The sequence below is a fragment of the Trifolium pratense genome, linkage group LG2 (assembly GCF_020283565.1).
Source record: "Trifolium pratense cultivar HEN17-A07 linkage group LG2, ARS_RC_1.1, whole genome shotgun sequence".
Taxonomy (NCBI): Eukaryota; Viridiplantae; Streptophyta; class Magnoliopsida; order Fabales; family Fabaceae; genus Trifolium; species Trifolium pratense.
In genome coordinates, this window is record NC_060060.1 from 65,592,264 (window position 1) to 65,609,401 (window position 17,138).

Sequence of the window (17,138 nt, forward strand, 5' to 3'; positions counted from 1 at the left end):
GGCACCCTTTTTTTTATTTAGTGTGTGTATGTGCGTGCGTGCATGCGTCCGTGTGTTAAAAAATGACTTGTAAAAAAATGTGCCACCAACATTATAACTTACATAGGACACCCAAAATCTTAGGGACAAGCCTATTTTTCCACATTCTAATTCGATAGTCCTCTCTCAACATTACTTGTTAGCTTCTTCTTCATCGCCTCTGAAGTGAAATCTACAAAATTTCATGTCATGATCAGTTTGCATGGAAATTTGCATGAGCAAGTTAATGGAGACAGGAATTCTATAGCACATGATTTGGTTTGGAAGTGAAAGAAATAAAATGTGACAAAGGGGTAGGAGGAATGTTGAGAAAGAGAAAGAATTCATCTTTATAATGATGAGTAAATCCACTCACCCAATAATTGAGACCAATTATCAGTTTGCCAGAAAATTATAAGGCATTGCTAGTAAAGGAGCGCTAGTTCTTGTACTGCCTATAACCAAACTTTACTTGCTTTATTAAATTTCACAAACTTTTTTTTCCCCTTGTGGGACAATTGGGAAACGTTTCTGCAATGATGAATTTGTTTGTATATGCAAACCTAAATTGTTCTTCATTTTTTTTAAATATTTAAAAAGGTGTGTGCATATTGAGATTAAAAGGAAACCACACAAGAAATAGAGTCAAGATTCTAAATTCCAATATATAATGCAGATCAGGATTGTATATTAGGGATGGAAATAGGCTGGTAAGACCAAATTTTGAGTTTATAATTTTTAGATTATAAGTTTTTATGAAAAAAAAAAAAACATGTTTGATAAATGTTTTTAAAAAGTGCTTATGTATTTTCGGGGTGTTCAAAAATTCAGTTAATTGAACTAAACTGTAGTTCAAATTGCACTGAACCATAGTTTAAACTGAACCATTTAATTCAATTTTGAACTGAATCACTTTTAAAAAATAGTTACAGTTCAGTGTATAACTGGTTCAGAACCAGTTTGAATTGGTTTTCATTAAAAAAGAATATTTAATTTTTTTAAAAATGTTTTATCAATAAAAGTTTCAAAAAAAAAATTTTGAAAAAATTTTCCAATATTTTATTCGGAAAAAAAGTTCTCGATATTTTTTCGGGAAAAAAAGTTCTCGATTTTCCGGAAAAATGTTTTAGATCTTTTTTCCGATAAAAAATTTCTATTTTTTTTATAGAAAAAAATTCCCGATTTTTTCGGGAAAAAAGTTTCAAATAAAACCAATGCCGGAGTTTTTTCTGAAAAAAAAAAGTTCCGATTTTTTATTCGAAAAAAAGTTTCGTATATTTTCCGAAAAAAAAAGTTTCCGATCTTTTGTCAGAAAAAATGGAGATTATGGTAAAAACTGGAAACTGGTTTAAAATCCAATTCTTGTTTATAAAAAGCACTAAAACTAGTTTTTTAAAATCCAATTCATGAAGTGCACTTAACTGAACCATATAAATGGTTCGGTTTAGTATTTTAGACCACTTTAAAAAAAATTAGTTTAAAACCAGTTTTTCAAAAATAAACCGGTTTTTATAAAAAAACTAATTTTAAACCCGTTATTCGAAACTAAACTAATTTAAATATGTAAACTGATTCTAAACCGATTCTGAATCGAACGGATTTTAAAAATAAACCAATTTTTATAAAAAAAAAAATGGTTTCAATTACGGCCCGAACCATTTATGGTTAGGTTAAGTGCAGTCTATGAACCATGAACACTTTGCATTTTACTAGCTTATAACTTATTATTTTTTCTTCCAATCTTATCCCTACTATCTTGATAAAAATTAAATATTAATTAAATGTTTTTTTTTTGTCATTAAATTTTGTCAAACACCGCAAATTTAAGATAAAATGATCAAAGTAATATTAATTGAAGTAAGTATTTTATTTTTGTTTTAATTATTTTGATTTGTGAGTATGTCTCTAAATGACATGCATATGGAAGAATGCCTCAATGCAGCCCTCAGTAGAATATTTGTGACTGTAAACTAAGATCGACAATCCAAATTTTAAGCAGAATTTGACATTTACTAGAGAAAAAGTAAAAGCTAAAAATGAGATTAGTATTTCTTTAGGAGATTAAGCTGAAAACTGTGCATATAATTAGTAAGAGGCTCAGACACGCACAAACACTGTCATCAAAGAGCAATATAATTGCTTTGGTCAATATCAGGATCGAGAAATGTTGCGTTCATCATAGCCTCCTCAGTTTTTACAAATTTATAGTAAAACAAAACGAGAAAGATTCAAAATTAAAATCATCATCAATTAATCAATAAGCACAACAAACATACATAAAGGGTTTATAAAATATTTTATTTATAAACGAAAATTAATCTCTAACACGAGAAAAAGATGGGATGCAAAAATCATAGAGAATGAAACAGAGAGAGAGAGAGAGAGAGAGAGAGAGGGGTAGATCTAACAGGAATCCTAAATGTTGGCAACCCTAATTTTATATGATCTTTCGGCCGGCAATGTGGGCTACAATAGTTTTGGGCTAGACCCAAACCCAATATATAGGGAGAATTTCTTTTGGGCTCCCCTTTTATTCTCGCGTACCCCTAACCTTTCTAGTTTTACCCCCTTATATGTTGTTAAGCTAAAAGCATAAAATTTAGACAAATATAGTTCGTTAATTAATTAACCAACCTTATAAAAATTTATTTTTTTATTCTACTCACCCTTATAAAAATATTTTGGATGAAACAAAATTCACACGTTAAAATGTTAACAATTCCTTTACCCAATGAAAATATTTTTAATGAAATATTGTATGAGTGAGTGATTGAAAATGAAAAACAAGGTTTCAATTTATAGAATTATAGGGTACATGTGATTGGTCGATGATGTGTCGTAGTAGCACTAGTGGCCAATTAAAATATGGTCTTAGAGGATGACCAATTTTGTCTGACTATCGGAGTGGCTGTCACATAGCATTGACTATTCGCACATACCCTATAATTCTAGAAATTGAAACTTTTTTTTATTTTCCTTTTTCAATCAATCACTCACTCATACTCATAGTATTTAATTCAAAAAAATTTCATGGGAGTGAGAGAAGGGTTTGAGAGACAAAAAAATTAAATTTTTATAAGATTCCTTAATCAAAGTGCGAACTGCGAGAACCTAGTTCACACATTAAATAGTGAATTATGTTTATTCGGAATATTTTCTTAGGAAGTGTGAAAGACGTAAACATTTGACTCTCTTTATATTAGTATCTCTCTAGAGTGACACCTAGGGATGGCAACGGGTGCCCATGGGTGCGGGTTTGACACTTACCAAACCCACACCCGAAATCATCACCCAAACCCAAACTCAAACTCAAACCCAAACTCAAAGGCTGTTCGGGTGGCAAAACAACACCCACGCCCACACCCATTAGGTTCGAGTTTTTTCCACCCAAACCCAAACCCGCAGCACATTTGACAATAATTTGCAAATTTAAGAAATTAAATTCCAACATAGACTTTGAATTAAGGAAAATGCTAACTAGTGCCCCTGGGGCACTGGTTAAGGAGCTAAATAAGGTATGAATGTATTGGAAATTGTGTAAATTACTTTTTATAAGTATAAAAAATGCTTTTTTCAATGCAAAAATTACTCCTTTTAGTATTCTTAACTAGTGCCCCGGGGGCACTGGTTAGCATGACCCTTGAATTAAATTACAACTAAAATTAAGGTATTCCAAGGAAATTCAACACATAGACTTTCAAGAAATTACAACATAGACTTTCAAGAAATTAAATTACAACTAAAATTTAAGGTCTTCCAAGAAAATTGAGGGAGGCTAGAGGTAATTAGGTAATTATAAAATATTTCGGGTGGGTGTATGGGTTTCGGGTGTGGGTTTGACTGATACCAAACCCACACCCATATTATCGGGTGTCACCCGAACCCAAACTCAAACCCAGACAAATCGGGTTTCGCCCGTTGGCTTGAGTTTGAGTTCGGGTGGGTCTCTCGGATTTGGATTTTTTTTCCATCCCTAGTGACACCTCTTATGCTCTTGATAGAAAATTGATATTAATAAATGCACATGATATGTATAAATAATCTATACAATAGAATTGACCTCTATAACACTTGATTATACTTCATTTCATTCTATTTCATCAATAAAAAAAAGCTGGTATAACTAGTTTTTTAGATGTGCCATATAGAGCTTACAGCAGGTTGGATTGATTTCATTGCTTGTAATTGTTTCTATAAGGGACGAGCTTTTTAGTCTCTTATACTTTTGTTTTGTTTAATTAGGAGCACTTTATGCTTAATAAGAATTGTCTTTTTTTATTAATATATTATTTGGTTTCTTAAAACAAGTATTACCATAACACTCATAGATATTTTTCAGTTGATATAATAATTCTGATATATGCTAGCTACATACATACTTTACCCATTTGATTTATTGAAAACCAAGTGTCTAGCCAGGGCAAAATGTAAATTAGAAGTGAAGAAAACGCAACCAAACAAAGACAATTAAAGATGAAGACAGATTGCTCTAGAATGAATATTTTTTGCCACATTGATAAATAGACGATTTGAAATGGGTCTCCCATAATACACCTAACTCCACTGATTATGACTGACACAACTCTAATTGAAGGAAGATGTATACGGAATCGATGTTTAAATTAAAAATTGATCATTGATATGAGAAATCTATGGGTTCGATTTTAATAATTAACGAACGACATACGGGTTAGGTTTAAATTTTGTCCATTATACAATTCTATATATTGTGCTCAGTGACAAAACAAAATAAAAGTGTATATACACGTAAAAATTAAAATTAATTAAATCATTGGTGTAATCTTTTTTATGCATGCATCTAATATATATATATATATATATGACATATCACAATGTCAACTTTTATTTGTAAGTTTATAAAATATCTTGATAAATATCTACGAAACATAATTTCATTGGATGTATATAGAGACTGAAATTGTAAAATAAAATAGAATTAAATAAGTTTAATCTTATAAATATCTCGATTTGATTTGATTTGAATTTGTGTTGTTTTTGTTTCTATATTTCTAATTTAAATTTCATCTGGCAAATGATTTGTAAGGGATTTTCAAAGCTCAAAACAGAAATTAATTTTAGATTTTTAACATTTCACAATATAAAACTAAAAATCACCCATATGGGGGGGCCTAAGCTAATTTACGACGTATTGTATTGATTAGCCGGATTACGTCTTTGATTAGAGCCCGTGGCCTACCCGGTTAAAAAAATGAGCTTAAAAGTCATATGTCACTTTATAATGATAATTGGATTGGATAAAGTCACTATCCAATTAATTGCTATTAACCTAAAACCAATCACCTTCTAACTAATAATAGGAATTAAGCTAACTAGAACTTTGACCCATGCACGCATGGGTCTAATTAGGTGTAATATGTAACAATAAAAAATAAAATACAAAAATTCTAATAGCATTTTCAATAAGAGTAGTATAGGGAATTTCATGGACTAATTATTCTATATTTGTTTATGTGCTTATTTTATAGTTTATATATTTTTTAAATAATTTTTGAACCCATCGTTTTGTTTACTTAATAAAAAAAATTGCTGATAACTAAAGGTTAAAAAATTGATGATAATTAAATGTTAAAAAAAAAATTAAAGACATAATCAAGAACATAAACTTAAGTAGACATCCATAAATAAATAAAAATTGTGATTAATTCCGCCGTTCAAATTTATTGAAAACAGGGTTAACATATTAGGATTCCTAAATTTTTTCATAATTAAAGCACATGTTTTAGCGGTTGAAACGTTTTATTGTAAGTAAGAGATGCAGGTTCGATGACAAATCTGTATATTTTTAATATAAAGCTGCAATAAAAAGAAAGAGAAAATGAGGGGAAAAAAATTTGGTTTAGGGTTAGCTTATGTTAGCAAGCTTATAATATAAGAGATTATCGGTTTTTAATTGTTTAAATTGTGCAATGAAAATTGATGGTGCTTAATTGTCGTATGAAATCTTTCCTATGAAAGTTGATGGAGCTTAACACTTTGTGGACATAATTTAAATCACAATTGGTCTGCTAGTGCATATTATATCAATTGATCATCGGTTAATATTAAATCTTCAATATTAAAAACAAAATAATGAATGTGATTAGTGACATGACTATGGTTGTGTTTGGTTGTATTGCAAAAATTGATTTAGTAGAATTGAGTTTGATAATAACTTTCCAAATTACACGTGATAATAACTTTCCAAATCTCACATGATAATTATTCTCTAAATTTATGATCCGGTAGAAAAAAAATCATTGATCAGGAAAGACATAAAAATATTTCGTGATGAATAATATAGTCAACAATAATTTTGATATGATATACTTTTAAAATTGATGGTGCTTATCAATTATTGCACATAATTTTAATCATAATTGGTATACTTGCCATAATGGTTGGAAATATTGCCTTGCATTGAAGGGTTGTGGGTTCGAATCCTAGTCAAGACAAAATTGTATTATTTTTTAATAAAAATTGCAAGATAAAATGGAGGGAAAACAGGGAAAATAAATTAGGGTTTAGAGTTTGCTTGTGTATACAAGCTTATAATATTTAAGATTAGATCGATTGAAGTGGTGACATATTCTTTATATTCATTTTTTTAATAAACCTCAAATTCTCAAGGAAAAAAAGTCTGGTAATCTCTAGTTAGACCACGAAATAAGTAAAATTTGACTAAGAATTGTTCCCATCAGATATTGAACTCGGGTTCTACCAAATAATTTGTCATATGAAAAACTCATTAACCACTTGAGTCAAATGTATTGATTTTCTTTCTTATTACTTTAAGTCAGAGTATACGTGTCCTTAATTAGAATACACAATAAGGTATTTAAATATAAATATTAAATCTTCGAGGTAATTAAAATCCATTTATGGTGTTAATATCTCGCAATTTTTTTTTTCACACACACCGGTCATAAATTGAACCCATAATCAAATGGTTAAGGAAGTTAAATATCTCCCAGCCCGCTTAGGGTTGACCCTAATAGCTTCAGATTTTATAGGACCGACTACAAAGCTGTATTAAAATATGGACTCTAAAAATGTAGCTCGAGTCCAATTTTACATAGGTTGCGGGATAAACGGACTAACCCATATTTATTAATTTTAGTGTATATGCAAGTTGCGGGCTACCCTTGACACATATGGGTTAGCCCATATTTTAAATGTGTTTTTTAAGAGTGGGCAAAAAAACTCTTAAAAAATTTGGGCTAGAATTTTAAAGTTTGGCGGGCTGATACATATGGGCTAGCCCATGTAGGCAGCTCTAGCCACCTACGTTTTTTGTTGTTAAATTTGTGTTTGTATTTAATGTATTCCACCATTAGGGATGTCAATGAGTAGGGTATGGGTAGGGTATTATAGTACCATCCTCATACCCGCGGATTGAAAAAATACTCGTACCCATTCTCATACCTGCGTGGATAACAACTTTTGCCCCGTCCCAATACCCTATGGGTACCTAGGTACCCATACCCGTACCCGTTACCCGCATTTTTACTAAAAATAAATTGATCAATTATAAAATATCATATAATTTTAATATAATTATAAAAATTTCAAAGATTTTAATATTGACTAATGAAAATTATAAACAAAATTATTACTAACCTTATGTTAAAGTTCATATTTATGTTAAATATTCACATTATTTTTATATTATGTTATAAATAAACATTTGTATTAAAAATATGTAATAGTTTAGTAGAGTTGTATTATTTTAAATTGATTTACATATATTATAATATAATAATATAAATAAATATATATTATGCGGGTATGGGGTGGGTACTAAGGTACCCGTACCCGCACCCATACCCGTTCATTTTTGCGGGTAATTACCCATACCCGTGCCCGTACCCAAAATGCGGGTTTTTACCCTACCCGTTGTGGGTAATTTTTGCGGATACCCTCTGGGTATGGGTCAAATTGCCATCCCTATCCACCATTTGAATTAATGAATTAAGAATATTATTTTTTGGGAGAGGTCAAATTATATTACACTGGTGTAATATTTAAGTAATGTTACAACATCCTTTAACGTTTTAATTTATATTTTTTTTTACAAATTAAAGTTCATAGATAGATTGAAAGTTTATATCATATATATTTTCATGTAATTTTTTTAAGAAATCTAAAATTATTGATATGTTTTTGAGACCCACAAAAACTTATGATTTATGCATTTTTATTGAATACCATTAATCTTAAATTTTGATGACTCTAAAAAATATCAAATGGTTTTGAATTTCTAAAAAAATTTACATGAATGATATAAATTCAATTTAACGGTAGATTTTATAAAAGGGGGCTGCTAACTTAGACCCAGTTGGGTCTAAGTTAGCAAGGTGTACCTTTTGAGTTGGACAAAAATACCCATTTTTTTAATTTTTGAAAGAATAGAGCAATAGGGGCATTTCTGTAATTTTACCCAACAATACACGCGCCCCCCACTTCTTTTTCCCCCCAGGACACGTGGCAGCGTGTTAGTGGACAAAATCAGCGCGCGTGCATCACACGCGCCGACAGGCGCGCGTTTGGTGGAAGGATGATGCGGAGAGAGAAAGTTTTTGAAAAGGCAGGCCACGTGTCAGCATATGATTGGCTACGTTAATTTTTTTCCATTTAATACTTTAAACTCGATTATTTCGTCGTAAATTAATTTTGTATTTTTTATACCAAAATTCATAATTTTTTTTTTCTCTACAAATAGAGACTTGGTTCGTTTGATTTGGACACAGAAAAAAAAACCCAATTTTTCACTACCTTAATCTCATTTTTCACTACCTTAAATTAACTCACTGAAACCATTCTACCAGGAAAATGGTTTCAGAGTGCAAATCTCCGAAACCATTCTACAAGCTAAATGGTTTCAGAAGCAAATAACTAATAATCAACTTACTGAAACCATTCTACCAGCAAAATGGTTTCAGATTACAACTCTCTGAAACCATTGTACCAGATAAATGGTTTCAGAAGCAAACACAATTAATAAATTACTCACTGAAATCATTCTACCAGTAAAATGGTTTCAGAATGCAACTATGTGCAACCATTCTACAAGCTAAATGGTTTCAGAAGTAAATAACTAATAATCAACTTACTGAAACCATTCTACCAGCAAAATGGTTTCAGATTACAACTCTCTGAAACCATTGTACCAGATAAATGGTTTCAGAAGCAAACACAATTAATAAATTACTCATTGAAACCATTCTACCAGTAAAATGGTTTCAGAATACAACTATGTGCAACCATTCTACCAGTAAAATGGTTTCAGAAGCAAACATTAGTTTTTTATTACCGTTTTATCTCATTTAATTAACTAAAAATAGTTTCAGGTCTCCAAAAATTTCATAAAATATACCAAAAGTTCCAGAATATTATCTACTATTTTCCTAGTATAATGGTTTCAGTGAGTTGGTTGAGTGGTGCGTGTTAAATTACAACACACAAGTAACGTATTTAGTAAACAATAAATGAGATTAAGGTAGTGAAAAATTGCGTTTTTTTTTCGGTGTCCAAATCAAACGAACCAAGTCTCTATTTGTAGAAAAAAAAAATTATGAATTTTGGTATAAAAATAAAAAAATAAAAAATTAATTTACAACGAAATAGTTGAGTTCAAAGTAAAAAATGAACAAAAATCACGCCCAGCCAACCATTGTGTGACACGTGTCCTACTTTTAAAAAGCAAATTTTTCTCTCTCCAGGTTGTAATCCAGTGTGACGCAGGCGCTTGAATCTGATGGATCAGGATGATCTGGGCTGTCTGATTGATCAGACAGTCTTGATGAGATCAGATCTTGGCTGTCTGATGGAAATCAACGGTCTGTAACCATGGTCCTTCGGTACGCGCGCGACACTGGATCCGTGTCTATTAATGGTTTAAGAAGGTGGGGCGCGTGTATATGGTTGGCAAAATTGCAGAAAATTACAGAAATGCCCCTGTTGCTCTATTCTTTCAAAAATTAAAAGAATGGGTATTTTGGTCCAATTGAAAAGGTGCACCTTGCTAACTTAGACCTAACTAGGGTCTAAGTTAGAAAACCCCTTTATAAAATTTATATTTACTAAAATATTATTAAGTGGTGCAATATTACTCAAATATTACACTAGTATAATTTAATTTTATTAAGCGGTGGAATATTTTTTAGTATGATAAAAAACTTATCTTAATATAATAAAGGATCAGTGGTTTTGCAAGCCCTTTTTCCTAACCCTAAATTCTTGTCCAATCAATCTTCTACATTTGTTTCTTCTGACCAACCACATCTTGCCATGCCATTTAGGGTTTCATTTCATTTTAGGGTTCAATTTAGGGTTCAATGTTCACATCTACACCTTCTTGCACATGGCATGCTATTCCTATGCTTCATCTTACACATCTTACACATGGCTTATTATAATTCTTTGCATGACTCATGTGGACCCTCCTATAATTGCTGGTTTTGTGATTGCTGGTTTATGCAAACCATTGACACAAGTGGTTTATGGAAACAATTGTGGTTTTATGATTACTTTCCCAATTTTTTTTCATTTGTGAAATTGTTTTCTCTCTCTTCCCCCTCTCTCTCTCGTACGCTCTCCCTCTTTCTCATCATCCCACAGTTTCATCTCTCTCACTCCCCACAACCTCCACACCACAACCTCCACCACCATCTACGAATCAATCACTCGTCATGAGAGTGAGGGAGTGGCCGAGTGAGAGAAGATTTACCGGCGGGAGAGAAGTTCTGGCGAGGAGGAGGAGTTCCGGCCGGGAGAGTTCTTGTGGCCGTTTGTGGTGACACGGCGGTGCTCGGCAACGGCGGCGAGGAAGCTTCTTGCTCCTTCTTTCCTCTGGTTCGATCTTAATTTCTATGCTCTATTTATTTTTATTTTTTTTTCGTTGGTTTTTTTTGTTGGTGAGGATGGTTGAAGATTGGAGGTGATGGTGATGTGTGGTGGTTATGGTAGATGGTGATGTATCTCCAAATTCATCTTCTAGATTTCATCTTTCTCAATTTGTCAATATTCATCTCTCTGTGAGTCTGTGACTGTTATCTGAATTCTTGGAATCAAATCAATCTGAACTTGATTTATTGGCTTGTGTCTTCTGCTCTTAAAATTTGTGTTGCTTGCTCACAATTTTCACTCACATGCTTTTGCAGATTACCTTTAGCATTCTATTTGTCCTTGTAATTGCATTTGTATCAGATGGTTTGAGTACAGTGCCGGACAAAGCATCTGTCCTTTCTTCAAACACATCCTTCAGCCATGAATTTCACGAACATGGGGATCAGATAATAAAGAATTGCTTCAGAGGTGAAATAGTTTCTTCAACTTGTGTTATCTTTTTTCATAGGTTGAGAATTAGTCATTTAACTTGTGTTGTATTTGTTATTAAATTGTAGAAGTTCTCTGTTGAACAATAAGCATATACCATGTAATATAACTCACTATATATAACACTAGGGAAGTCTTTAAGTTGTCAATTGATTGTTGCAGGGAAGTTGGTTTTCGGTGGTTATTCAGTTTCAAATCAAAATCACCGGAAAAGCCAGTCGCGCCACCACCACAAAAGCTTTCTCTATGCGACAGACAGGTACAATTATTCTAAATCTATAATTTTTCTAGGTTTTAGGTTTTTGGAAAATTTTGATTTGTTTCTTTGATTGATTGATTGAATAAATATAGATAATGGATATACTCAATCCTTTGTGTTGTTATGTTGAGTTAGAAAATTTTGATTGTTGAGTTAGAAAATTTTGGTGTTGTTAACCTTAACTTACTATAGAAAATATGGTGTTGAGTTACAAAAACAATATATCATATTAACTAAGATAAGCAAACCTAATCCCTTAATTGATTCTGCTATTCCTATACTTTTGGATTATCTTAGTAGTTAGTTGAATTTTTTAGCAGTGACTAAAGTCCTTCAAAGTTTGGCATTGTATATGAGGATGAGGTATAGCAGAGGCACAAAAAAATAAGGCTTATTGGAACTTATCATACTCTTAAGTCTTAACATAATCCACTTTGTTACTCTTTGATCCAACAGAACCAATCAGAACTTTCACAACCTTTTGTTTTACTATTTGTTTGGACTAAAATTATTTGTGTTTGTTTCTTCTTGTAAGGATGCTATAAAATTCCTTGATATGCTCATCTCTATGGTTAAGGATGATAAATTGCATTCTATTATTGTTCCATTCTCAAACCTAATAAGGAATTTGGGGAAGGTTCATTCATATGAACACAAGACTTGCTCTTCAAAGTAGATTTTTCAATTTTTTTAGAAATTTGTGAAGTTTAGTACTATATGTTAATGTTAATTTTGTTTTGATTCATGGAATGTGAATTAATCTTTTTTTCCCTTAGAGTTGTGCATATGATTTTGTGTAGGATTTTTCAATTGATTTTTCAGATTAGGTTGTTTGGTTTGCCAAGCTAAGTAACAGATGTATTATATGTTATGTTAATTTTAACTATGGTGTTGTTGATTGTGTTGTGTTCTGCAGCATTTCCACTTGCCATGGGTTGCGGCTCCTCTTTTTCAGGTAATCAATTGCTTGCCATATTCTTTTTTTACCTGCAGCTGAAAAGGGGTTGGGAAAAATTGGATTTTTTTTTTGTTTTGGGGTTTTTATTTGTGATTTTGGGTTTGTAAGGTAAGATAGTTACTGATGCATAATGAATTTAGATATTTGAGGAATGAAGAAGAAGAGATATATCTTGGTGTCTCTTTGATGTGCCATGAGTCATGACATGAAATGAAATAACAACAAACAAGACAAGGATGTATGCACCCACAGGAAAGTTAGAGAAGTATGGTCCCTTTCAACCCCACATATTACTTATTACTACTAATCAACTAAACTTTGTCATTAATTAAAAAAATTAATCAACTGTTAAATTAATTAAGCCAATTTCTAATGCAGTTCAAATTATCTATTTTTCTTCTTCACTCTTTAGCTTGACAGTGGCCATTTATTGTGGATCTGTTATGTAGTTGGAAGAGAAATTGTTGAACTATGCCTCGATCGTATCCGAGAATTAGCAGACAGTTGTACTGGATTGCAAGGATTCTTGGTATTCAATGCTGTTGGTGGAGGTACTGGTTCTGGTTTGGGATCATTACTTTTGGAACGATTGTCTGTAGATTATGGCAAAAAGTCTAAACTCGGCTTTACCATCTATCCTTCTCCTCAGGTATTAAAAATGAAGACAAAATGAACTGTTTGTGAAGCATCAAACATTTGTTCCTATCTCATTAATTTGTTGCTTTACATTATTCTTTGATTTTTTGGTTTTCTTAATTCAAATTTTATGCTTTTCTTATTAACTGTTTTTAACATGCAGGTATCTACTGCAGTTGTTGAACCTTACAACAGTGTTCTTTCCACGCATTTACTTCTTGAGCACACTGATGTGGTTGTACTTTTGGACAATGAAGCAATATATGATATATGCAAAAAATCATTAGATATAGAAAGGCCAACTTACTTGAGATTTGACGGTGCAATCAACGTGGATATTACCGAGTTCCAGACAAACCTGGTTCCATATCCTCGTATTCATTTCATGCTTTCATCTTATGCTCCTGTAATATCCGCTGCAAAGGCCTACCATGAGCAGATATCAGTTTCGGAGATCACCAACTCAGTTTTCGAGCCATCAAGTATGATGGCTAAGTGTGATCCTAGACATGGAAAGTTCATGGCGTGCTGCCTTATGTATCGTGGAGATGTTGTGCCTAAAGATGTGAATGCAGCAGTTTCAAATATCAAAACAAAGAGAACAGTTCAGTTTGTTGACTGGTAATTAGACTTGGACTTCTTGGAATATCACATTCTGAGTGACAATTTAGATTATGTTCCTTGAAAGTGATTTAGTTAAACTTGCCTAGAATGGTCAAAATGCTGAAATTATTCAATTTTGCATGACAATATAATTGCTCTATTCTTATAGGGGACATAATAAATTCTTTGTTATATGATTGAGCTGTAAGCACAGAGCAAACTTTTCTTTCGCCTTTTACTAAAAATCAATATGATTTGAGTGATTTTGGTGACTAATTTCAGGTGTCCAACTGGTTTCAAGTGTGGTATAAATTACCAGCCACCAACTGTAGTACCGGGAGGTGATCTTGCCAAGGTGATGCGCGCGGTTTGTATGATAAGTAACAATACAGCTGTTGCCGAGGTTTTCTCTCACATTGATCATAAATTTGATCTCATGTATGCTAAGAGGGCATTTTTATTGTCATGCACTCATGGCTGTTAAGAATTATATTGACATGCAAAAAAGAGTTAATAAATAGTTCACATATATGATTGATTTTAAGTTAATAATTCAAATTGATATAAGGGATTTCATGAACTCCCTCTTTTCATTAATGAAAAATAAGAAGCACAAAAGGGGGATACGTTTCGAATATCATTGGCTTGAAATTTTGATCTGATTAACAGAATTAAGGTATTTCGATGCTACTACTTTTCTAGATATTGTATAAACACTCATTAACTCATATGATTGATTAGGCACAAATATGCTAATTTCTCTATCTACTTGCATTGCAGTGATACCTCACCTGGTGTAGCACGCGACGCATTCAACACCTTCTTCAGTGAGACCGGATCCGGAAAGCATGTGCCAAGAGCCATATTTGTTGATCTGGAGGGGGAACTTCCCCGAATAATAGAAGATTTTTCGATCCCGAATTTTACCGAATCATTCTATTTGATCAGGTTAGTTTTGAAACGCAAGTGTGTTTCATGGATCAAAATTCCTTTTATTGTGAATTTACATTTTTTCTCTTTATCAGCGAGGTGCAGCCGTGCAGGGAAAAGCACACCCCATGCTTGCTTAGAGCAAAACACCACATGGGACCTCATTGACGACATTGAAAAATTAAGAGAACATTTGGAGATTCCAGAATGGCAGGTCATCTTTTACCTCTGGTTGTTTACCAATTACCAGTATACGTTTTGTGATTCTTACGTAACAGTATATGATTTTATGATCCATATAATATACAGGTATTTGGGGGGTCATGGGGAAGCACACTTACCCTTGCATACAGCCAAACTCACCCAGATAAGGTGTATAGATTTGTTTTGATTTTCATTGCCCTTATATAAAAAATGTGTTTAATTTTTCCATGCTATGTTCACTTTTTTAAATATTTAATAATTTTGTTACAGGTTACTGGCATAGTCCTCAGGGGTATCTTCCTTCTAAGGAAGAAAGAGATTGATTGGTTTTATGAAGGTGGTGCTGCTGCAATATTCCCTGATGGTATTAAACTATTCTTTTATTTGTTTGTTTAGTGAATTAAGTTTGAGTAATTGTCATGCGTAATAAGCATTCCTTTTAAAATATGAAGTTGTTTTTGACTTGATATATAGAATAAGCCTGAAACTTTAGGTTATATAAGTTTCTATGCATGTGAGAACTAATAGTTTTTGCATTTTGTATCATGTAAGCCTGGGAGCCATTCAGAGATCTTATCCCAGAAAATGAGAGAGGCTGCTTCCTTGATGCTTATAAGGAGATTAAACTCTGATGATATCGAAGTTCAGGTGATTGTTTTGTCTGGTTTCTGAACTTCTCTGGTTTTTCTTTAAATGTTGTTTTGGTTTCACGGCTATTGTTTCATCTTTTGGCCTGACTCATTGTTGTTCCTCTAAACAAAAGTTATTTTTTATATTTAGATGATTCATCTTGATTGTTCCATTTCTTTTTCTTTTCTTCATTTTTTACTCCTTATTAATTTGCAGAAGTATTCCTTATCTTTGGCGACGACCGAATGCTTGCAGTGGCTCATGGTCGCGGTGTATATTGTGATGGTAAAGATTATTACACTTTTTGATTCAACCTTTTCCTTCTATATAATTTGTACCTTCTCATTTGCCTCTTCAATTCATTTCTTGCTGCAAAATTATGATTACTAGATATTTTGTGTTGATTGTGACCAGAAGCCTCGCGTCGGCTATAGCGATGGTTCATGTGGTGATGATTTTCCCAAGATAATGGTGTAGCTTACGGTGATGGTTTATGTTGTGCATACGTTGCCTTCAATGATGAGTGACTTTTTGCGCATGATTCTTCTTGGTCTCATTCTTCTTGACATACAGGGGTTTTATTGTTCCACTTTCCCAATGAAATAAACTCTTTCGGAAGACCTTCCCTTAAGCTTTCTTTGAAGTTCTCCGCCCAAGACACTGTAGATTTAAGATTACAAATTTTTGTTCATCTTCAAATCTTGATCTTGACGTTTCTGCAGGCGAAATTGCTGATCGTGAAGAGGGTTCTCAAGAAAAGCATGATGATATAGAAGATGATAATAAGGCTTAACCCTGCCTCAACCTTCATCTGGGAAGGAAAACATGATTATAGTGTTTTCCAAAGTATCTTGAAAAATTATAATTCATTTTTTTATCCTATGCTTCATGTTTGTATTGATTTTGCTTGATTTTCTCCCGTGTTGTTTACTTCCAGGGATGAAACTTAAACTCTCATTCAGTCATCCAAATTCATTATAGAAGAAGGCCATATATTTTCAAGGAGGGACATTTAAGTCAAACCAGTTCTCTAAGCTAGCATTTGAAAATAAATTATCAGTTGAAGAGAATTATATTATCCGACTAATTTGTAATTTGGAGATAGTTTGTAATTGAAAATCGATTACTTATTTGTACATTTCGTTTTGATTATGTAATTGGATATCTTATAATACTTAAATTGGGTCCAGAATATAGCTACACTTTTTTTAATATAACATGCTATATACTTAATGTGTAATGACAGCAAAACCTAAAATGAAATCTATTATTTATATATTTAGGAGTTTCTCTCTCATGGTCTTATTTCTATGTGGCACCATTTCCTTGATCCATGTCTTATGTGGCATTCTAATATTTCTCCAATTCCTATGTGGCTACCTATGAAGGCCTTTGCAATTTCTCTAATACATGATGATATCATTTTACTTAGAATCTTTGGCTAATTTGGAAATTCAATCATTTTTCAATTATTGTTTATAAATCGAATTTAATGCACCTATTAAAAATAATTTTAAAAGGAAATAATTTTACTTAGAATCTTTA

At 32.3% G+C, this 17,138-nt stretch overlaps 1 protein-coding gene and 1 non-coding gene across 11 annotated transcripts; one reads left to right on the top strand and one right to left on the bottom strand.

Moving 5' to 3' along the window:
* Positions 1-2,110: 2,110 nt before the first annotated feature.
* LOC123912058 lies at positions 2,111-2,203 on the bottom strand. Its single transcript, XR_006810920.1, has one exon. It is a non-coding gene; the product is annotated as a small nucleolar RNA snoR126 (small nucleolar RNA).
* An 8,121-nt stretch (positions 2,204-10,324) lies between these two features.
* On the top strand, positions 10,325-16,805 carry LOC123903995 (tubulin alpha-5 chain-like). Of its 10 annotated transcripts, none has more exons than XM_045953691.1 (7): positions 10,325-10,890; positions 11,199-11,352; positions 11,536-11,632; positions 12,549-12,587; positions 13,040-13,239; positions 13,390-13,847; positions 14,112-14,373. In XM_045953691.1, exons 3-7 carry the CDS (start codon positions 11,620-11,622, stop codon positions 14,311-14,313), a joined length of 912 nt encoding a protein of 303 aa, XP_045809647.1. In that variant the 5' UTR covers positions 10,325-10,890; positions 11,199-11,352; positions 11,536-11,619; the 3' UTR covers positions 14,314-14,373. The 10 variants fall into 10 exon arrangements, 8 of the variants coding, with proteins under 8 accessions (XP_045809647.1, XP_045809651.1, XP_045809644.1 ...); XR_006808234.1 differs by lacking the exons at positions 10,325-10,890; positions 11,536-11,632; positions 13,390-13,847; positions 14,112-14,373 and adding exons at positions 10,897-11,072; positions 15,516-15,611; positions 15,810-16,439; positions 16,531-16,805; XR_006808233.1 differs by lacking the exons at positions 10,325-10,890; positions 11,536-11,632; positions 13,390-13,847; positions 14,112-14,373 and adding exons at positions 10,897-11,072; positions 15,516-15,611; positions 15,810-16,051; positions 16,122-16,805.
* The last annotated feature ends 333 nt before the right edge of the window (positions 16,806-17,138 follow it).